Source organism: Ursus americanus, chromosome 24 (genome assembly GCF_024610735.1).
Source record: "Ursus americanus isolate L20-20 chromosome 24, mUrsAme1.1.p, whole genome shotgun sequence".
NCBI lineage: Eukaryota > Metazoa > Chordata > Mammalia > Carnivora > Ursidae > Ursus > Ursus americanus.
Genome location: NC_142150.1, coordinates 36,788,484 through 36,811,023, shown reverse-complemented (window position 1 = coordinate 36,811,023; position 22,540 = coordinate 36,788,484). Strand labels below are relative to the sequence as shown.

Sequence of the window (22,540 nt, the reverse complement as noted above, 5' to 3'; positions counted from 1 at the left end):
CTTGAAATGGGAAGAAAAATGCAGAATCCAACAAGAGTGGTGAAGATTACAGAGAGAAGGAATGGTTAACAACTCCAAATGTATTTAAGAAATTGAGGAGAAAAAAGATTGAAAAAATGTTATTAGCCTTGGAGGATGCAGAGTAACTGATGGCTTTTGACCACAAAACTGACCACCAAAGGTCAGTTTCCTTTGGCCATTGAGGTCATAAGGGTTGATAAATTAGAAGTGAGTGCAGGCATACAGAAGTGAGTAGAACTTCAGTATATCACAGTTTGTCATACTTTGTTACAACATCTGCATCTCTGCCATTCCCTGCCTCCTACTTTCTTGTCCCTAGGTATGTTTGATTCTCTCCTTATACACTACAGTCTTTACCCATTGCCACATTATATCTCATTAATAATTGGACAAACTCAACATAGATTTGTGGAGGTAGTTGTAAATTGGGTGATTGAAAACAGGAAAGCAGGGGAATGGTGGGATTGATTTTTATTTCTCACTGACTCTTGGTTCTTGAGCCCTTTGAGAGCCTACATAGACTTCCTGGTTGACTTACTGAGCCCCTATAATACCCAGAGGAGGAGGCAAGGAATTTTAGCACCATAGAAAAGTAGGTCCATTTAAATATTAAACTGTAAAACAGAAATAGACTCATAAATAGAGAAAAAACTGGTGGTTTGGGGGGAGTAGGTGAAATAGGTGAAGAGGATTAAGAGGTACAACTTCTAGTTTTAAAATAAACAGGATTAAAAGTACAGCATAGGGAATATAGTCAATAATATTACAATAACTTCATATGGTGACAAATGGTAACTACACGTATGTGGTGAGCATTTCATAATGTATATAATTGTCGGATCACTACATTGTATGCCTGCAACTAATATTGTATGTCAACTATACGTCAGTAAAAAATGTATTCAGCTGTAAACTGAATTGGTGATCATAAATTGAAACACTCATACTGGTAACAGAATTTAAATGTGAATTACTCCTTCAAACCCAAAAAGTTTTGATATAGCATTAATATTTGTTGCCATTTTATTTTAATTAAGGACAAATCCTTTGAGTGTTCTGCATGCCCTTTGTTTTCTGCTGAGTGAATAAAGTAGCAACTATACTTGAGAACATAGGTTGGAGAAGACTATATTGTTCTTCCTTGTTTTGCTTCCATAATTAGGAGCAGTGTGGCATTTGGGTAGATTTTGCATGTTAGTCACAGTCTTCAGGTTGCTGTTGGTCTTTAGGGTAACATGAGGTAGAAGTTAAAGTAATATCTTCTTGGTATGAAGTTGAGCAAGTTGAAATGTTTTTCTGCACATCTTGTTCTGAATTTATATCAGACGTAGAAGTGAAATGTGTGTCTTGTACTGAGCTTTGGCAGGAGGAACAATTAAAATCTGGCTTTTTGTCTTCTGACTGCAGGTCGTATAGGTTTTGGCTCTCCTGTTTCATGTCTTTTAGTTTGTTGTCTTTCGTTTGCATGGTGTCTGTTTGCATAGCTTCTTTTTGGGTATCTGTGGATTTAAGGTCTTGTTGGTTCTTATCTTGATACTGACTGTCTTGAAATGGAATGCTTTGTAATTGTTGATGTCGAGTTATGGCGTGCACAGTTTGGACTTCTTGTTGTAGGGCTTTCTGCTTTACAGATTCTTTCTCTAATAGATCTTGGGTTTGCCGGATTTGAGAGTCCCACGTTAGGGAATGCGGCATTTCTAATTGTATTTCCTGCACTTTCCAGTCTTTGCTTCTCCAGCTTTGAAGTCTCCAGTCTTGGGATTGTTGGCCTGAAAATTGCCAGCCTTGGTACTCCTGGATTTGGAATTGCCCATCTTGATGTAGCTGCTCTTGGACCTGCAGGTCTTCAGCTTGATGGGTGTGTTTCATGAGGGCTTGCTCCTTATAAACCTGTAGAGCTCTATCTTGTCTATCTTTGTGTTGTTTCTTTGGGGATTGCTTTTCTTTGTCCTGTTGATCTTCACCTTGTCCATAGGGGGATTGTTGCCTTCGGGATTGTTCCCATTGGGCCAGCTGGCCTTCAGCTTGCTGATCTGGGTGTTTCTGTCTGTCTTGCTTAACTTGGATTTGCTTATCTGTGGAGCGCCTCTTTGGGGATAGCCAGCCCTTGATGTGCTCGTCTAGGGATTTCCTTTTTGGAGATTGCTGGCCTTGGATTTGCCGGTCTGGGGATTTCTGTTTTGGATATTGCAAGACTTTGTTTTGCTCCTCTAAATTATTTGACTTTAGAGATTGCCAGTTTTTGTTTTGCCAGTCTAGGTGTTGCCACTTTGAGAATTTCCTGCTGTGGAATTCCTCCTTAGATTTCCATTCTTGGGTCAGTAACTTGACTTCTGATTGCATGTCTTGATATGCTACTTGCATAAATTGCTGATTTTGTTGTTGAAGGGACTGCTGATCTAGGCGTTGTATATTAGAGGACTGTGCAGCATGAAATGTTGGAGCATCAAATAGCACGACTTGTGCTGGCAGAGCTGGTACTTGGGAAACCAGATCTTGGTTAGTTATGCCTTGGGGTGGTGGATATGGGGACAGCATGTCTTGGGATGCCATGTTTTTAGATGGCATGTCTTGGTATGGTGCATTCTGATATGATATGTCTTGGTATGGTACATTTTGAGATGGGATATCTAGGGATTGTGTGTCTTGGGATGATAGGTCTTGGTACGGCATGTCTTCTGATGTTGGGCCATGAGGATGTGTAACATAGGGTTTTGGGGCTTGTACCGGCACAGCGTGGGATAGCAAGTCTTTGGGTGGTAACGCTTGGAGTTTTTTTGTAGAATAGGATGGAATAACTTGGAGTGGTGAAGCTAGAGGCTGCAGCAGCTGGGTTTGCTTTTTTGGGGATTGTGCGATAGCAGGTTTTAGATCTTCATCTTTCAGTTGTTCAGTGTATGGAATATTTTCTGTGGGCTTTTTATCTGATGTTGGAGGCAAAGGTTTCAGCTTAGTTTGTTCTTCATGAAGTTGTGAAGGTGGAGGAATATTTTTATATTGTTCATCTAGCATAGATTCAGAAGATGTATAATAAATATTGCTACTTCTCCTCCTTGAATGTCGAAAGGCCAACGGATTTTTTGAGATTCTTAACTTGAAGAAAGTATAGCCTCCAATGAAAACAGGTTGCTTGTTTGTTGTGGAATCATCAGTGGAAGACTGTTCTTGAAGCTCAAATTGTATTGTGGCATTTTCTTCAGGGGCAGATAGTTCACTATCTTGAGTAACATCCGAAGGCAAGAAAAATACAATCTATAAAACCAAGGGGTAGGGGAAACATTAATGTAACAACCAAATTTTGATGTTCTTTTTTTCTTGTATTCCCAAATGATTTTTCATCTCTGCCTTAAGGTAGTAGATAGAACATAACATCTACACAAGGAGTCAGAAAACAAATGCCATTACTAGCGCTGCCTTTGCCATCAACTCATTGGTTTTATTTTGGACAAGTCATCACCCACCATTATCTCAAATATTGAAAAGGGGAATTTGATTAAGATTGTCTGAAATATTCTTCCTATACTTAATATTATAAAGTGTCTCAGAAATTTAAAATTATCCACTTAATACTCATGTATTCAGTTTTTTGGTTTTTAAAAAAGATTTATTTATTTCAATGAGAGGAAGAGAGAGCAAGTAGGGAGGGGCAGAGGAAGAGGGAGAGAGAAATTCAAGCAGACTCCTCATTGAGTGTGGAGCCCAATGCGGGGCTCAATCTCATGACCCTGAGATCAGACCTGAGCTGAAACCTAGAGTCCAATGATTAACTGACTGTGCCACCCAGGTATCCCCATATATTCAGTTTTATAATGATTTACTGTTCACCTACTAGATGAACTAGATACTGGAGATCAAAAATAATTGGATGTGGGTTTCATCTGTAAGGTACTCACAATGATAGGTATACCAAGATAAAAATAGATAGCAATACAATTTAGCAAATGTTATTATAGAAATAGGTACTAAATGCTTTATGGGAGTGTAGAAGATGACCTAATTTTGAGTGCCAGGAAATGCTTCATTGAAGGGTGATATTAGATCCATGTCTTGGTGGATGAGTAGGAATTCCTTAGGCAAAAAGTTCAGATGAAGTAAGATAAGAGTTGAAATCCAGGTAGAAAGAAATAGTGGGTACCAAAACACTATGTTATGATGCAGCATTGTGTGATGGCAGATGGTAAGCAGTTAGATATCGTTAGATAGTACATAGGTGCTCTAAATTGAATGTTTGTGTCCCTCCAGATTTATATGTTGAAACCTAATCTCCAATGTGGTGGTATTTAGAGGTAGACTCTTTGGGAGGGAGATTAGATAATGGGGCTGGGCCCTTGTTAATGGAGTTAGTGCCCTTATAAAAGGACCCGAAAGAGCTCCCTTGCCCCTTACTCCATTCAAGGATACAGTGAGGTTACCAGCTATGAATCAGGAACCTGAATATGCCTGAATCTGAATCTTGGACTTCCCAGCTTTCAGAACTATGAATAATAAATATTTGTTGTTTAAGCAACTCTGTCTTTGGTACAGCAGCCCAAATGGACTCAGACATAAACAGATACCAAGAAGTGGGAGTGCTGCTGTAACAAATATCTAAAAATGTAGAAGCAGATTTGGAACTGGGTAATGTTTGGAGACTGGAGGAGTTTGGAGGTGCATACTAGAAAAAGCTTATATTGCTGTGAATGGGCATTATATTGCTGTGAATGAACCATTAAGGGCAGTTGTGGTGAGGGCCCAGGAAGAGAAAAGGAGAGCCATAGATTAAGCCTCAGTCTTCTTAGAGAATACCTAAGTAATTCTGAATGAAATGTTGGTGGAACTATGAAAGATAAAGGTCATTCTGATGAGGTCTCAGACAGAAACGAGGAATATGTTATTGGAGACTAGAAGAAAAGTGATCTTGGCTATAAAGTGACAAAGAACTTGGCCAAATTGTATTTGTGTTCTAGTGTTTTATGGAAGTTAGAACTTGCAATAGTGAATTAAATGTATACCAGTATATAAAAGTAAATTGCATTTCTATATGTAGGAATGGATATTAGGAAAATAAAGTTTTAAAATACATGTACAATAGCAGGAAAAAGCATGAAGTATTTAGGGATAAATTTAACAAAATATGCTAAAGACTTATACATTGAAAACTACAAAATATTACTGAGAGAAATAAAAGGATATGTAAGAAAATGTAGACATATTCTATGACATGGGCAAGCAGACTAATATTACTAACAAGTAATTTTTTCCTAAATCATTTATAAGTTTAGTGAAACTCCAATCAAAATCCTAGCAGCATTTTTTTAGGAATTAATAAACTAATTCTAAAACTTATACGGAAATCTATAGGATGTAGGACAGCCAAAAATGGTTTTGAAAACAACAAAGTTAGAAGATTTACACTATCTGATTTTAAGAATTATTCTAGGGTAACCTCGAAGAAGAAAGCAGAATAAGGGAGCTCCTGGAATCTGTCTGTTCATCTATACAGCAATTGTACTGGCGGAAACACTCTGAAATAACTATTTTGCAACTCTGGAGTCTATGTGAACACCTGCAGCTTCCAGTGGAAAACTTAGCTGGTAAATTCGTAGGTTATGTCAGTCAATTTAAGCCTTCAGCATAGTAGTGACTACCTGTCTCCCACTCCGAGCCCCTGACAGGCAGCTGGGGGATGGCAACCCATGTTGCTGGAGCCAGGATGGGCAATTTAGGATCATGTCTTCCAAATATCAGGTTTCTGTATTCTTATTGCAGATTGCTGCTTCTGATCACTGATGTGTAGGCACAGAGGCTAGATGCCATTATTTCAACCCATACTGGCTGAAACAGCTTCTAGAAGAAACTATTCAACTTCCAACTATTTTTGTTTTTTGGTTTGTTTTGTTTTCTTGATATTTAAAAGCAATGGTATTTATGGGAGAATGTAGAAACCCAACATGCATGCCCAGGAAATGATGCAGGCTCAGAATAGACTTGAGAAGACCTGAAGCTTTCCTCTCAGGCTTATCTCTGGCACAGAGAAGCTCTACAGCAATAAAACAAACAAACAAAACCCCCTAGCAAAACCCAAAGGCAGATGGATAATCTGATTTCCAGAGTTAACACATAATAAGATTCAAATGTTGACTTTTCAACAAAAGAAATCCCAAGATATACAAAGAATCAGGAAAGTATGGGCTATTCAGTGAAACAAAATTAATGAACACAAACATACCCAAGGAAGCCCAGACATCATGCTTACTAGACAAACACTTTGAAACAACTATATTAAGGATGCTAAAAGAGCTAAAGAAAGTCATGGGCAAATACAGGAAAATGATGTATGAACAAAATCAGAGTATCAATGAAGAGATATAATTATAAAGCAGAACTCAAAGGAATTTCTGGAGCTGAAAAGTACAATAAAATATACACAAGAGGGATTCCAAAGCAGATTTGAGGAGGCAGAAGAAATAACCAATGAACTTGAAGGTAGAACCATTGAAATTATTGAGTCTGAGGAACAGAATAAGAATTCAAAAAAGTGAACAGAGCCTAAGTGACTTGCTATAAGGCATATAGAAAGCAAATAAAAAATGGTAGAAGTTCATCTTATTAGTATTTACTTTAAATGTAAAAGGTTTAAACTCTGCAATCAAGAGACAGAGATGGCCGAATGGATAAAAAACAAAACAAAACAGCTCAATTATATACTGTGTACAAGAGACTCACTGTAGATCCAAGGCACAAAGAGATTGAAAGTGAAATTATTGAAAAAAACTATTCCATGCAAATAGCAACCAAAAGAAAACTTGAGGGGGAGGCTATACTAATATCAGATAAACTTTAAAATCAAAAAAGGTTATAGGAGACAAAGAAGGACTTTATATATTAATAAAAGTTTCAACAGAAGATGAAGATACAACAATTATAAACTTTTATACATCTAATAACAGACCCTCAAAATATATGAAGCAAAATTGATAAAGTGGAAGAGAGAAATATTTCAGCAAGAATAGTTGGAGGCTTCAATACCCTACTTTCAAAATTGGTATAGCGACCAGACAGATGATAAAGAAATAAAGGGCTTAAACAACACAGTAAACCAATTAGACTTGACAGACATATCCTGAACACTGCAACCAACAACAGCAAAAAGCATACTCTTCTTAAGTGCACGTGGGACATTCTTCAGAACAGACCACATATTATGCCACAAAGCAAGTCTCAATAGAGTTAAAAGATACCCTACAAAGTGCCTTTTCTGGCCATACCTGGATGAAGATAGAAACTAATGATACAAGGAAAACTGAAAAATTCACAAATATTAAAGAAGAATTAATACCATTCATTCTCTTTACTCTTCCAAAAAATTGAAGAGAAGGGAAAATTTTTCAGTTCATTCTGTGAGGCTGACATTACCCTGATACCAATGCCAGATAAAGACATTGCAAGAATAGGAAATTAACAATATCTCTTGTCTATGTAGATGCAAAAATTTTCAACAAAATATCAGTAAGTCAAATATAGCAATATATCAAAAGGATTATTCATCATGACCAAATGAGATTTATGTCCCCAATACAAGGGTGAGTATGGAGCCTGACACAGAGCTCAGTCCTATGACCCCGAGATCATGACCTGAGCTGAAACCAAGAGTTGGATGCTCAACTGACTGTGCCACCTGGGCACCCTCATAGATTGATTTTTGACAAGAGTGCCAAGACCATTCAGTGGAGGAAAGGATAGTCTCAACAAATAGTGCTGGAAAACAGGATATCCACATGGAAAAAATGAATTTGGAGCCTTGCCTTACACCATATATAAAATTGAACTCAAAATAGATCAAAGATCTAATGCTAAAAGTAGCCAAAGCTGTAAAACTCATAGAAAATATTGAGGGAATTCTTCATGACATTGGATTTGGCAGTGATTCCATGGATATGACACTGAAAACACAGACAACAAAAGAAACAAGTAGTAATTGAACCTCATCAAAATTAAGAACTGTTGTGCATCAAAAACTACTGTCAAGAACAGGAAAAGACACCTAGAGAATGACAGAAAATATTTGCAAATCATATATCTACTAAGGGGTTAATATCCAGAATATATAAAGAACTCCCACAGTTCAACAACAACAACAAAAACAACCCAATTAAAAATGGGCAAAGGACTATAATAAACATTTTTCCAAAGAAGATATACAATCAGTAGGTCGATGAACAGATACTCAACATCACTAATTGCTAGGAAATTCAAATCAAAATCACAATGAGGTATCTACCACTGCATACCCATTAGGAGGGTTATTATAATGAAAAGAGATAAATGTTGGTGAGGATGTGGAGAAATTGGAACCCTTGTGCACTGCTGATGGGAATGTAAAATGATGCAGCCATTGTCAAAACATTTTTGCAGTTTCTCAAAAGGTTAAATACAGAACTACCATATGATCCAGGAATTACACTCTTAGATATATATCCAAAAGAATTAACTAGAACAGATATTTGTATACGAGCGTTCCTAGCAGCATTATTCACAATAGCCAAATGGTGCAAAAAAGCTGTGTCCATCAGCAGATGAATAGATAGACAAAATGTGGAATATACACAAAATGGACTACTGTTCATCTATAAAAGGAACGAAATTTTGATAGATGAATATGAATGAACCTGGAAAACATGTTTAGTCAAGTAAAACAGATAGAGAAGGAGAAGTATATGATTTCACTTTTATGAATTATCTAGAATAATCAGTAGATAATGGAAAGTAGACGTAGAGACATAAAATAGACTAGAAGTTACCAGGGGGTGGAAGGTGGAGGAAAGGGGAGTTATGTTTATGGTACAGAGTTTATATTGGGATGATGAAGAAGTTTTGGGCATAGATAGTGGTGATGGTTACACATCATTCTGAATATATTTAATGCCACTGGATTGTGTACTTAACAAATGGCTAAGATGGTAAATAGTACGCTATGTATATTTTACCACAATAAAAAAAGGTTACTATACGAAACCTGCAGAAATTAAGACAGTGTGTAATATGTGGAAGGATAGACATACAGATCAATGGGACAAAATAGTGTCCAAAAGAGACCTATAAATACGAGGTGAATTAATTTTCAACCAAGGTGCCAAAGTAGTGGGGGAAAACAATGTATTTTCAACAAATAGCGTTGGCATAGCTGGGTTTCTCCATGGTGGGGGGTGCATGAACTTCTTACCTCACAGCTATATAATATGTAGAAGTTAACTTGAAATCTGTTACAGACCTAAACACAAAAACTAACACTATAAGACTTCTACAAGAATATAGAGAAGAAAATCTTTACAGTCTTGGTATAAGCAAAGCTTTGTTAGAACACAAAAAGGACTAACCATAAAAGAAAATAAATCATAAGTTGGACTTCAACAAGTTTGTTATTTGAAAGAAACTACTAAGAAAATGAAAAGGCAAGCCAAGGCTGGGGAAAATATTAGCAATACACATATCTCAAAAAAAGACTTGTATTAAGAATTATTTAAGTTCTTATAACTCAATAAGATAATGCAATAAAAGTTGGCTAACGATTTGAACAGACACATCTCCAAAAAAAAAGAAGATATACAAATGCACAATAAACACAAAAAAACTCATCATCATTTGTCATCAGGGAAATGCAAATTAAAGCTACAATGAAATTCCACTATATGCCCGCTAGAAGAGCAAAATTAGTAATACAACTGGCAATTCCAAGTGTTGGTGATTATATGGAGCAACCTGGCGGGGAGATAAGGAGCTATGTCTCAACAGAGATGACTGGATAGCAGAGAGGACAGGAAAAAGAAGCATAGTTATCTCAAAGGGTGGAGTGAACCATCAACGTTTTATACCTCTCATATATTGCTGATAAGAAGGCAAAATGATATAGCCACTTTGGAGAACTGTTTGACATTTTCTTACAAAGTTAAACATTCACTTGCCATCTGACCTGGCAACCAAATCCTAGATATGACGCTCCAAGAGAAATGAAACTGTATGTCTACAACAAAGACACGAACTCAAATGTTCCATGGCAACCAAATGCGCATCAGGAAGTTCACAGATAAACAAATTGTGGCGTGACCTCACATAAAAGGAACATGGTATTGATACATGCAACACCATGGCTGAAGTTCATGGATATGTTTCTTGGTGGAAGAAATCTGGACACAAAGAGTACTTATTTATGATCCATGTATATGAAGATTGAAAAAGTAAAAACTTATCAGGACAGAGATACTGACTGTGAAGAGGTTCCAGAGAATCTTTTGGGGTGATAGGAATTCACTGTATATTTTTTTAAGATTTTATTTATTTATTTGAGGAGAGTGAGAGAGAGAGAGAGCACAAGCAAGGGGAACAGCAGAGGGAGAAGGAGAAGCAGGATCCCTGCTGAACAGAGAGCCTGATGAGGGGCTGGATCCCAGGACCCTGAGACCATGACCGGAACTGAAGGCAGATGCTTAACCAACTGAGCCACCCAGGCACCCTAGGAATTCCCTGTATCTTGATTATGATGGTAGCTAAACAGGGGTTTACAATTTGTCTAAACTCCTTGAATTAGGTACACTTACAATGGGTGCATTTTACTGTTAGTAAATTAAACTTCTATAAAATCGATGTAAAAGAAAAACACCCACCTTACACAGGGCATGGAATGGTTTTTTGGGATTGAGACAGCAGGCTCTGGAGCCTCATTATTTTAGTCAGAATCCTGATGTTCTGTGACACTGGAAAGGGTACTCTTTGTGCTTTAGTTCTTTCAAAGGTAAAATAAGGGAGTCTTGATAGTTTTGATGAGTATTGCTGTTAAATTTTATTTTTCTTCTCTCCTTCCCTTCTGGTGAGGGGATTGTCTCACACACCCTTATGGCCCAGGTGTAAGCTCCCCATGACATAGTAATATGGGTTCCCATTAAGTCTGTTTCTCTTCATGTATTTTGTCAGGGAGATAAGGTAAAATGTCTGAACAGAGTCTACTGGATATTGCAGAGGGCAGGAAAAAGAGGCATAGTTATTTCAAAGTGTGGAGTGAGCCATCAATGTTAAGCTTATCTCTCCTTGACCCTCTTCACCTTAGAAGTTTTAGTTCAGCATCTGAGAATACTGCTTTGGCAGCTGTTAGACCAGAGGTCATCTTGCAGTGTCCCAATAGGAATCTGTTCTTATAACACCATTGAACGCACCTCATCGGCGTTTGTCCAGCACTTGCTTCTGAAGGAGGCAATAGTCACAGCGATGCTGAGCTCTACTATACTGATGACCAGTAAGACTGACAAAATTCCCTGCAAATAATAAGGATAAATATATGGCATTTGGAATGAAAGCTGTATCATTTTAAAGATATAAGCCAAGGACTACTTACACTGTAGGACCAAATAGGGGAAAACCCACATTTTAGATACTCCCATAGCCATCAGTGATTGAACAATTTTCATCTTACGTCATTTTGGTAAGTGTGGATAACAAACTCCAGTGCTTATAGGAGGCAGGCAATCATCCCAAATGAGTGGAACGGTTAAGAGGGGAGACAGTAGAGAATAAGCGTTCCTAGAATGTGTCCATTAATCACTTCTGACCAGTGGTTACCACGTGGGAACATGGGTCCCATGATATTTTTTTTCTTTCCTAAGGAAGCTGGATATGCATATTTTTAATGTGACATTTTCCAGCTATTCATTCACTTGTGTGAACCAAATAGAACATATCTGCAGGCTGGATATAACCCACAGACTGCTGTTCTGCACACTCTGCTTTAAGATAATAGTTAGATCAAAAAGCAGGGTAAGAAATAGCGTGGTGTCCAGAAAGCTTGGGTTGGGGAGACTGGAAAAGCAGGGTGCAGTCAGGCAACACTTAACCTGGTCAAGCAACTGAGTCTGTCTGAAGCTTGGTTTCCCTGCAACACATTCAGAAGCTTGGGTATTCCCCCATTTGTTGGTAAAACCAAAATGTATGAAGTGTCTACTGTAAATTTGCTGTTGGGCAAGATAGACCTGTTCCTGGTCATTGTGGAACTTATAATAAGGGAGGCAAACAGTGGCAAATAATTAGACAATTATTTACTTAACTGAGGTGTGATAAGTGCCATGAAAAATATTGGGAGCTACACACTACTGTAATGGGAGATCCAAAGAGGTCAGCACTGGGAAGGGTAGAGGTGCAATCAGGAAGGACTCCTCAATGAAGTGAAGTTTAAACTGAGGTTCAAGAATGAGGAGGAGTTTTAACTGGGGAGGTGGAAAAGGGTAGGCACCAGGCTGGGAAACATTGGAAGCAAGAGAAAGCTTGTCTTATGGTCCTGGGACAGTGGGTATTTAATACATTAAGGAATTTGAGGAAGTGCCGGATGTGTGGAGTAAGAAGGACAAAGACCTGGAACAATGTTGCAAAGGTAGGCAAGGTAGGTATTATAGGGTCTTGTAAGCCTTTTAAGATTTGAGTCTTAATTCTGTGTTTCACAAGAAGCCATTGTGTAATGTGCTCAGATTTGCATTTTTAAATGATGGCTCTGGTCACAGTGTAGACAGTGGATTGGTCTTTGGGACAGGGGTCCATTCAGGAGATGTCTATAGCCCACGGTCCTGGCTTTTTTTTTTTAAAGCTTATTTGTGATATTTAAATACACCAAGGAATTGTTGAGTCATACACGTGAGATCTTGGAACGGGTTCTCCCTGATTCTGTATATAGAAACTAATCCTGCAGTTGCCATCCATGCAGAGTCAAAAACCTGGACATTTAACTGTCAAGTATACAGTTTCTAACATATACTAACATAATGTACAGTAGTGGTCTCCTGTCCACTAGGAAAAGAGAGTAAGGGATTATAATGTTGTATGTCTTGGCCCAGTTAGGACAGGACTGTGTTCCTCGTATAGTTTTCTGGCTTTCCTTAGTAACTGTTTTTGAGTCTAATTCTGGAGTTTATCTCAGAACATACGAGAGAGTTCTTAGCCTTGCTTTTGTGGATGGTTGTGAGGATTAAATAAGATCTCGTATCCAGGAACTGGTAGCTCTTTTCTCTTTCCTCCTTTATTGGGGGAGACAATTTCCCATGATTCTTTTTCACTTCCATCCAAACAGGTCAAATCTCATTAATGTTCTAAGACAAAAACCTTCAAGATGTGGCTGGCAGAAATAAAATGAAAGCCCAGGATTTACTTGGTGAAGTAAAAGGCAAGGCCTTTTGGAGTCATTGACATGCATAAAAATGATGTCATTGAATGCTTACTAGATAAATACTGAAAATTACACTTAGAGTTGTGTTTCCTGGCAACGGTACATCTCATCTGTTGTAATGAATAAAATTACTACATTTGTGTAAAATGACTTATGTTCTAAAATTATTAAAATACTTTATTAAGTGGCTCAAGCACCTGCTCCCACTATATTTTGTTTTTAGTATTAACTGGGTAAACTTTATTTTTTAAAGATTTTATTTATTTATTTGAGAGAGAGATCGTAAGAGAGAGAGCACAAGCTGGGGGAGGGGCAGCAGGAGAGGGAGAAGCAGACACCTCACTGAGCAGAGAAACTGATGCGGTGGAATGCTGGCCTTGATCCCAGGACACTGAGATCATGACCTGACCCGAAGGCAGCCACTTAACCGACTGAGCGACCCAGGCGCCCCAGTTGAGTAAACTTTAGGTCATTTTGCGCCTCCCTACTCCTTTACAGGTAGAATTTAATCCAGTCCATGTCGTACTAATAGTAATAGCCAAAACCTATGACTGTTCACACTGTGCCAGGCAGTGTTCCAATTTAAGTAATCCTCATGACACCCAATGCAAGACATATTCTTATCATCTTCATTTTCCACACAAAGGAAACTGGGACTCAGAGAACTTACAAAACCAGGATTCAGATCCTGAATCACAATACACTTCTCAACAGTCAGCTCAAATGCTAATTAACTTCCATTTTTGGAATCAAAAGTAATGAATTGATGCATCATGAACATAGTTCAAATAAGATTGTACAGATTCACCGTACAGAGTAGGACCACTTACATTGAAAAGAATTCTACCTATAACACATATTCCTTCGAGGGAAGGCACCTGGCAGTACTTGTGCTGGTATCTGTAGCTGATAATGGTTAGAGTAATCCCAGCCACCGCAACCAAGGAACTGATAACATTCATGGCCGTGGCACCTTGTCCCTGAAAAACAGTTTTGAAAATAATATTAAAATAAATAAAACCCAAACCAAACCAAAAATACCTTGTAAGAAATTCATAGTGCCTTTGTCTTTCCAAATACGCCTCAGGGATGAATTGTCCCGTCAGGTCAGTATGCCTGAAAGGCATGGTAAGTTAAATCCTGATTCACTGAAGTCGGAAGGCAAACTAAGTTTTAGAATGAGCTAGGAAGCCAAGAAAGAGAACAGGTAGAGAAGAAGGAGTGCCCTATGGATAATGCTAAAGAAAACTTTCATTTTATCCTCACGCACGGTCTTTTGTAATCTACAAGGAAAATGGTGTGTTAGGAAATATCTTCACCTCGTAATTAGACCTGATTTTGAATCCTATTGAACAAGGGCCTTGTACAAGGTAACTTAATCTCTCGGAATCTCGATTTTTACCTCAAAAAATGAGAATAATGTCACCTAATTTTAGGGCAGTATTCACTTACTCATTTATTTTAACAAGTGTTTAGTGGGCCCCAGCTATGTGTCCAGCACTGCATTAGGCCCATGAGACACAAAGATCGACACAGTAGATGAGGTCCTGCCTTTGTGTGGTTTTCATTTATTCTCCCAGGGATTCAAACAGTAGCCAACTAAGTCACTAACATATTTACTGAAGGCAACAAATTTAAACGGGGGTTTAATGATTTCCGTTCTTGATTTCAGTGTCCCAACATAGAAGTTATTAAAAGTCCTGATTGCCCCACTGTATGCCAGGAAGGGGGAACTGTCTTATTCATACCGGCTCCCAGCACTGCTATTGCTTTTTTAAAGGAAAAACAAAGAAAAGCCTCATATCTCAGATATTTACTGTATCTTGATTGTGTATGCCTGTTGTGATGAGAGATGCAGTGACACATTTACCCAGCCTGTCCTATCCAGGAGCAGCTGTGGCTTCATGTGGCAGGACTTGGAAGTATACCTATGACTTAATGCTTACCTCAAGCACAAGTCTTTACTACAAACAGGCATTTTGGTAGAAAATGTACAGGGACATACAGACATTCTATCTCTATCAATCCTCAGTCCTTTGCTCTTTCTGGGCTCTGATCTGGCTCTCATAGGACCTTTAATGGACTAAAATTTCTAAGTAAGCAACCCCCTATTTGTATTGGGCTTTATGGTTTGCAAAGAATATGCCCAGCCTTTGTCTCATCTGATGCTCATTATGGTTTTGTGATGTAGGCAGATCACTTGTTATCCCCACATTACAGCTTAATAAGGTTCAGGGACTGCGTGAATCCTGCAGTTGGTGGCAGAGCTGGGATGGAAAGCCAGATCTTCGGATACCCAATTCAGTGTTCCTGCCTCCGTGGTGTCCTGCCTGCCTTCTTCTGCATAGCTCTCAGTGAGTCTGGGGTCAGTCTGCCTATCCTTAGTTTATTCCTCAGCTCTGAAAGGAATCGATATGGAAAGAACAGCAGCATTTGGACTTTATCTGCATTGTCTGTATTTATTTCTACAGGTAGAGAGAGATGGTGGCTTTCATCCCCTCAGAGCTTTCCTATGGTCTGTAGCTATGCCTGGAGGAAAATGACAAAGGACCATAAAAACACAGTCAAAATGGCTTCAAGAGAACCCTTACATCTCTAGAGCCTTAAAAAAATGAGTTGTTAGAAGGGAATATAAATTTTTAAGTATCTTTTATACATAGTATATTTTTTAAAAGATTTTATTTATTTATTTGAGAGAGAGCAGAGCGAGACAGAGCACGAGCAGGGGTGGGGGGCAGAGGGAGAGGGGCAGGCAGACTCCCCACTGAGCGGGAAGCCTGATGTGGGGCTCAATTGCAGGACCCTGAGATCATGACCTGAACCAAAGGCAGACAGACTCTTAACCGACTGAGCCACCCAGGCACCCCTATAATGTAATATCTTATTAAATTCTCAGAATAGCCCTTTGAAGTAGGTACTTTTCCCTTCAAGTTGACACAGCAATGAGTGATAGCCTTGATTCCATCCCAGAATGATCTGCCATCAATGTCAGACTCTTTCCTGCAGACTTTGGGCAGGTCCCATAGAAAAGCTTCTGTTGGTGGGGGTGAGGGGCAGGGAGATTACAGTGATCCTGGGATTGGTTTTGGTTAGAGTAGGGTTTCTCAGATTTGGCACTACAGACATTTTGGGTTAGATGATTTATTTTTTGTTATGGTGGACTTTCTGTGCATTTTAGGATGTTTAGAAACATTCCTGACTTCGACCCCTAGGTAACAATAGTACCCTGAAACCCAGTTGTGACAACTAAAAATGTCTTCAGATACTGTCAGATATTTCTGGGGGAGGAGGCAAAATTATTCTCCGTTAAGAACCATTGAGTTAGAGGAATGTAGAATGGTTTCCAATGAGTAACTCTTTCAGATTACTTGACCAGGGAAATGGGAACTAGTAGAAGGGTGAAGGCTAACAGTGACATTGGCAAATAGGAATGACCTGAACTGCAAATTTGATGTCTAAAGATTTTCCCGGGAGATCCTTAATTATTAAAGGCTTTATATACAAAGATGATGTAAAGCAAGTAGAAGGTCATAAATTATGTAGAAGTCACAAAAGTAACTTACCAGACATTTTTCCTTGTCATTAATTCCTGTGAGGTATCCTGTAATAACATACTGTTAAGAAGAAAAGAGATAAAAGTTAACAGGTGATGTGTTTGACTCCCTTACAATATAATCTCCAAAGTAAAGTATAGCGTAACATTGTATATTATAATTTCCTTTGGAGATTATATTGTAGTCTGTATGTCTGTGAATCTCCTTGACCATATAGTCTTTCCACCTGAGCATCAAGGAAGAAGAGTAGGTACTGATGTAAGATGAAATATTGTGTTGGGCATACTCAGCACTGAAAAATACCCCTTTTGCCAGGGTCAGCTGGAAGAGGCAGGCCCCTCCTTAAGGTCGCAAACATACCACCCAGAGGTTTTGCCCAGCGGGGCTCTAAATAGAAAGATAATTCTGAGCTCTGGGCCTGGCAGAGGGAAGGGACGGGCAAACTGTGTCTGCTTTAGCTGATGGAGGGAGACTTTCTCATGGCAGATCTCTCTAAAGGCTGATATGAGGGCTTGAATCTAGTATAGTTATCTCAGCCACTTCTTTATCTGGAACATAAAGAATCTATCTATGGACCCTTAGGTTGCTCCCACATCTTGGCTCACTGTAATCCCCATCAAAACACCAACAGCATTTTTCACAGAACTAGAACAAATAATACTGAAGTACTTTGTATGGAACCACAAAAGACCCTGAAGAGCCAAAGCGATCTTGAGAAAGAAAAACAAGCTGGAGGTATCACAGTCCCAGATTTCAAGATATGCTACAAAGTTGCAATAATCAAAACAGTATGGCACTGGCACAAAAATAGACACATAGATCAATAGAACAGAATAGAAAACCCAGAAAGAAACCCATGATTATATGTTCAATTAATCTGTGATAGAGGAGGTAAGAATAAACAATGGGGAAAAGACAGTCTCTTCAATGAATGATGCTGGGAAAACTAGACAGCTACATGTAAAAAAGAATGAAATTGGACCACTTTCTCTAACACCAGACATAAAAATAAACCCAAAATGGATTAAACACCTAAATCTGAAACTATAAAAATCCTAGAAGGGAACACAGGCAGTAATTCCTCTGACATTGGCCATAGAAACATTTTTCTGGACATGTCTCCTAAGGCAAGGGTTTAACAAAAGCAAAAATAAAATTATTGGGACTACCTTAAAATAAAGGCTTTTGCACAGTGAAGGAAACCATCAACAAAATTTGAAAAGATAACCTACTGGATGGGAGAAGATTTTTGCAAATGATATATCCAATAAGGGGTTAATATCCAAAATATATAAAGCACTTACACAACTCAACACCAAAAAAAGCAAACAGTCTGATTAAAAAATGGGCAGAGGACCTGAATAGAAATTTTTCCCAAAGAAGATGTACACATAGCCAACAGATGCTCAACGTTATTAATCAGTGCAAGTCAAAACCGTAATTGAGATATCGCCTTACACCTGTTAAAATGACTAAAATCAAAAAGACAAGAAATAAGTATTGGTGAGGATGTGGAGAAAAAGGAACTCTCATGCAATGTTGGTGGGAATGTAAATTAGTATAGCCACTGTGGAAAATAGTATGGAGATTCTTCAAAAAATTAAAAATAAAAATACCATATGATCTAGTAATTCCACTATTGATTATCCAAAGAAAACAAAAAACACTAATTCAAAAAGATAAATGCACCCCTATGTTTATTGCAGCATTATTTACAATAACCAAGATATGGAAGCAACCTAAGTGTCCATTGATAGACAAATAGGTAAGGAAGATGTGGTATATTCAGTGGAATATTATACAGGTATAAAAAGGATGAGGTTGTGCCAGTTGAGACAACATAGATGGAACTAGAAGGTATTACGCCAAGTGAAGCAAGTCAAACTGAAAAGGATACCATGTGATTTCACTCATATATGGAATAAAAAAAAATGGACAAACAAAAAGCAGATTCAGACCTATAAATACAGAGAACAAGCTAACAGTTGCCAGAGGGGAGGGGGGAGGGGGATGGAGAAAATGGATGAAGGGGAGAGGGACAAACAGGCTTCCAGTTATGGAATGACTAAGTCATGGGAATAAATGGCACAGCATAAGGCATACAGTCAGTGATACTGTCATAGAGATGTTTGGTGACAGATGGTAGCTACATTTGTGAGCATAACATAATGTAAAAACTTTTCAAATCATTATGTTGTACACCTGAAACTAATGTAACATTGTGTGTCAGCTACACAGATAAATTGTGTGTCAGATAAATTATTATCTACTCTCAAACTCCATTTCTGTATTTGCAAAGGAGAAAGTAGGATATTTGCCCATCTGATCTCCCATTGGTAGTAAGGAGCACATGACTTCCTCTACACACAGGGCTTTGGAAACTTACAACACTGTACACCTAAGAGTGTTATTATTGTGATGCTGGTAATGCAGTGACCAAATGGCATCACTTCTCTTGCCACAGAAGGGATTGGCTATCTGGTCGCCTTGGGGACCATATTCATGGGTTTCATTATTCCAACACCTGAAGCAGTTCAAACCAGCCTTGACCTTAATTTTTCAAAAGCTCCTGACTAACGGTACTCACAATAAGTGCTCCCCAGAATGGATATCCTGTGAGGAAAACGAGGGGAAATTTCTGGGAGAAATTGATGTAATTAAATGCAAATATAGTTCCGACGCCCACAATGATCAGTGCAAGCAGGATCTGGATAGCCTGTGAGGAAAGAAATGGGTCCATGAGATCACAAGTGCCCCAGTCTCTTTGGACTCTTCCAGGTCCCTGGGGCATCCCGTTATGCTTATGTCACACCTCCTTCCACATGAATGCCTTCCTCTTCTGTGTGCCAACTGCCTTTAGATTTGCAGAAATTCCAGTGTCTCTTTCCTCATCACACTTACCTGGGTCCTTCAGGTTCACATTCCTCACTCTCATCCCTAACTACCTAATGTCCCCGGTATTACCAATTTACCTTGCACCAGACAGATTTAACTATAACCCTGACCTACTTGCAAGCTTCTTGAGGACGGGCACTGCAAACTATTCACCCTTAACTTATTCCCCTTCGGTAGCTCCAGCATCCTACTATTATCCCCACCCCTCAGCACACACATTTTCCACATTCAGTATAGGCTTTTGCAGTTACAGCTCAGCCCACTTCTCTAAAAGTTTGAAGTTTGCCGATGTAGAGTGGAGAAGCTGGGGTGAGTTCTGTGTCCCATCTGCTCTTCAGGCAAGGGCCTCTCTAGAGGTGAGAGTGATCTAGTGGGTTTTTTAGCCTGTTAGGAGTCTACACCATGCTGGTCTTGGGGTTGGCAGCTCTTCTCAGGACACAGCTTCTCCTCAAGCATTCTGGGTTTTTCCCCAGGCCACACTCTATAGCACTGTCCCACAAGTAGTGGTTCTCCTCTAGGCACCTTTATGACTTAAGATTTTTTGGCTACCCTGTGGCTCACTATGGAGCTTTGATTATAATTTTTAAAGAACTCTCAATGCCTGTAACAGCACAAAGAGGAAGTTTAACCTCTCCATGAATGGCTTTTAGCGCTAAGGGAGGTGCCACCACGCCCTGAGTGCACCTCCTCAATAAGATGTTTGGAAAAAGTACACCAGTTTCCTGCATCCTCTCTGCTAGGATTCAGAGAGCAGTACTAATGCCTCATGAAATAGCCCCAGGATTTCCTCAGTGTTAAGAAGTTATAGCCAAACTGTGGAAAGAGCCCAGATGTCCATCAACAGATAAATGGGTAAAGAAGATATGGTCTATATCTACAATAGAATATTCCTCAGACATCAAAAAGGATGAAATCTTACAATTTACATTAATGTGGATGGAACTGGAAAGTATTATGCTGAGTGAAAGAAGTCAATCAGAGAAAGACAATTATCATATGGTTTCACTCGTATTTGGAATATAAGAAACAGCACAGAGGATCATAGGGGAAGGAAGGGAAAACTGAATGGGAAGAAATCAGAGAGGGAGTCAAACCATGAGAGACTCTTAACTATAGGAAACAAACTGGCTGGAGGGGAAGTGGGTGGGGGAATGGGGTAACTGGGTGGTGGGCATTAAGGAGGGCAGGTGATGTGATGAGCTCTGAGTGTTATGTGCAGCTGATGATTACCTGAACTCTACATGTGAAACTAATGGTGTACTATATGTTAGCTAATTGAATTTAAATAAAAAAAGAAAGATGTTTTCTAAATAAATAAATACTCTATTTCCCAGAGTTAAATAAGCCCCCAGAAGCATTTCTAAGACATGCTTATAAATAAGACATTTCTAAGGCAAACTGTGTGCATTTCTAAGCAGAACTTTTATTTCTCTTGTTTATCAAAATCTAGGGAAATAGTATTATTGGCTACATATTGGCTCTTCTACTGAAGATCAAGTTATTTGTACAAGCATATGACTTAGAGGTTCTTATAATTAATCAAGAAGGAAACATTAGCAACAAAAAGTGAGAGAAAAGAAGGGGAATCAAAGCATCCATGCAGACACACCTGGAAAAATAGCTTCTTTTCTCCCTTCCAGGAAAACCCATGGATGGGAGAGGACTTACCCCTAGGACTTTTGGTTCTCCCTTCAGGAAATCCAGCAGAGAGGGATGAGGTTCATAGGGAAATGCAGTCAGTACTGTATCATTTGGTTGTATAATGATGGCAGGGGTCGATCTTTTGACCTCGGATGATGACTCCATGATTCAATGGTAGAACTCTTAAAAGAGTGAGTGACTGAACATTGCAGCTAAAATCATGGTCTTCCATCAGTTTCACATGGAGCCCTTAGCAATGAGCCTTAGTGATTGCTCTCCTCACTCCTAGAACCACAGAATCACAGTCATTGAGTCATAGAGTCTTAGAATTCTGGAGCATATCCAGGCCCTGGATCCTGGTGAAGGATCAGTCCAGTTTTCCAGAAGACCTACTTTCTTGTCAATTTGATTATAAGCAGGTGGTAAACACAAAATAAATACATGATGTATGTGAAAACAAATCCCATGTACTGGGATATGAAGGAACTGAAACTTACAGAGCATCCCTTATGTTCTAGTTTCTGTAGACAGTTTCTGTAACTATTCTGTAGTGCCCATACTGAGGTACAGAAAGACTACATTGCCCAGCATAACCTACTAAGGGACTGAGAAAGGAGCCATACTCCACCTGTCTCTAAAATTTGTATTTCTTCTGCCCTCTTTCAAAAGGAGTTTCCCACTTGTAGTTGATGAATTGTCTCACTTGCTGTTTAATCCTATTCCTTCATAGTGTAAAAATCCATATTTAAGGAGGTATAGGACCAGAGGCAGTTGCTACTTTACTAGAGCGTATTTTAGCTTGAAAGATAAGTAAAGTTAATCCTGCTCAAAGCCTTCCTGATTTAAACTACACAAGTACAATGAAAAGAACAGAAAGTGCCTTTTGGAATTTTGCTTCCCACATTTAATCCTTTATAATCCTGTATTTATTATGATTTTAACTATTAAACCACAAAGGTTAGTGGTCTCACAAATCCAAAAGATCATATGAACCCATGTTGTCTTGAGTATTTCCTAGTTTGCGGCAACCATGGCTAGCAGGGTTTCTCAACCTCAGCCCTGCTGGCATCTGGGGTCTGCTAATTCTTTGCTGTAAGGAGTTGTTCTGTGCATTGTAGGATATTTGACAATGTCTCTGGCCTCTACTCATTAGATGCTACTACCACATCCCCAGTTGTGACAGCCCAAATTGTCTCCAGACATTGCCAAATGTCCCTTGGGGGTGGGGAGCAAAATCATTTCAGGTTGA

General features: G+C 38.9%; 1 protein-coding gene across 1 annotated transcript; it reads right to left on the bottom strand.

Moving 5' to 3' along the window:
* Nucleotides 1-1,215: 1,215 nt before the first annotated feature.
* Nucleotides 1,216-21,456, bottom strand: MS4A14 (membrane spanning 4-domains A14). Its single transcript, XM_045786527.2, has 6 exons — nt 21,319-21,456; nt 19,343-19,471; nt 16,765-16,815; nt 14,032-14,181; nt 11,208-11,306; nt 1,216-3,273 (listed from the first exon to the last, which is right to left on the bottom strand). The coding sequence occupies exons 1-6, from the start codon at nt 21,454-21,456 to the stop codon at nt 1,216-1,218; spliced, it is 2,625 nt and encodes an 874-aa protein (XP_045642483.1).
* Between the last annotated feature and the right edge of the window lie 1,084 nt (nt 21,457-22,540).

Excerpts from the sequence above, each read along its gene's own strand:
- MS4A14 (XM_045786527.2), bottom strand. The coding sequence starts at position 21,456 with ATGGAGTCATCATCCGAGGTCAAAAGATCGACCCCTGCCATCATTATA. Across the intron at positions 16,816-19,342 it reads CATTCTGGGGAGCACTTATT|TATGTTATTACAGGATACCT; the intron begins GTGAGTACCGTT and ends TCTTCTTAACAG. Across the intron at positions 14,182-16,764 it reads ATGACAAGGAAAAATGTCTG|GGACAAGGTGCCACGGCCAT; the intron begins GTAAGTTACTTT and ends ACTGTTTTTCAG.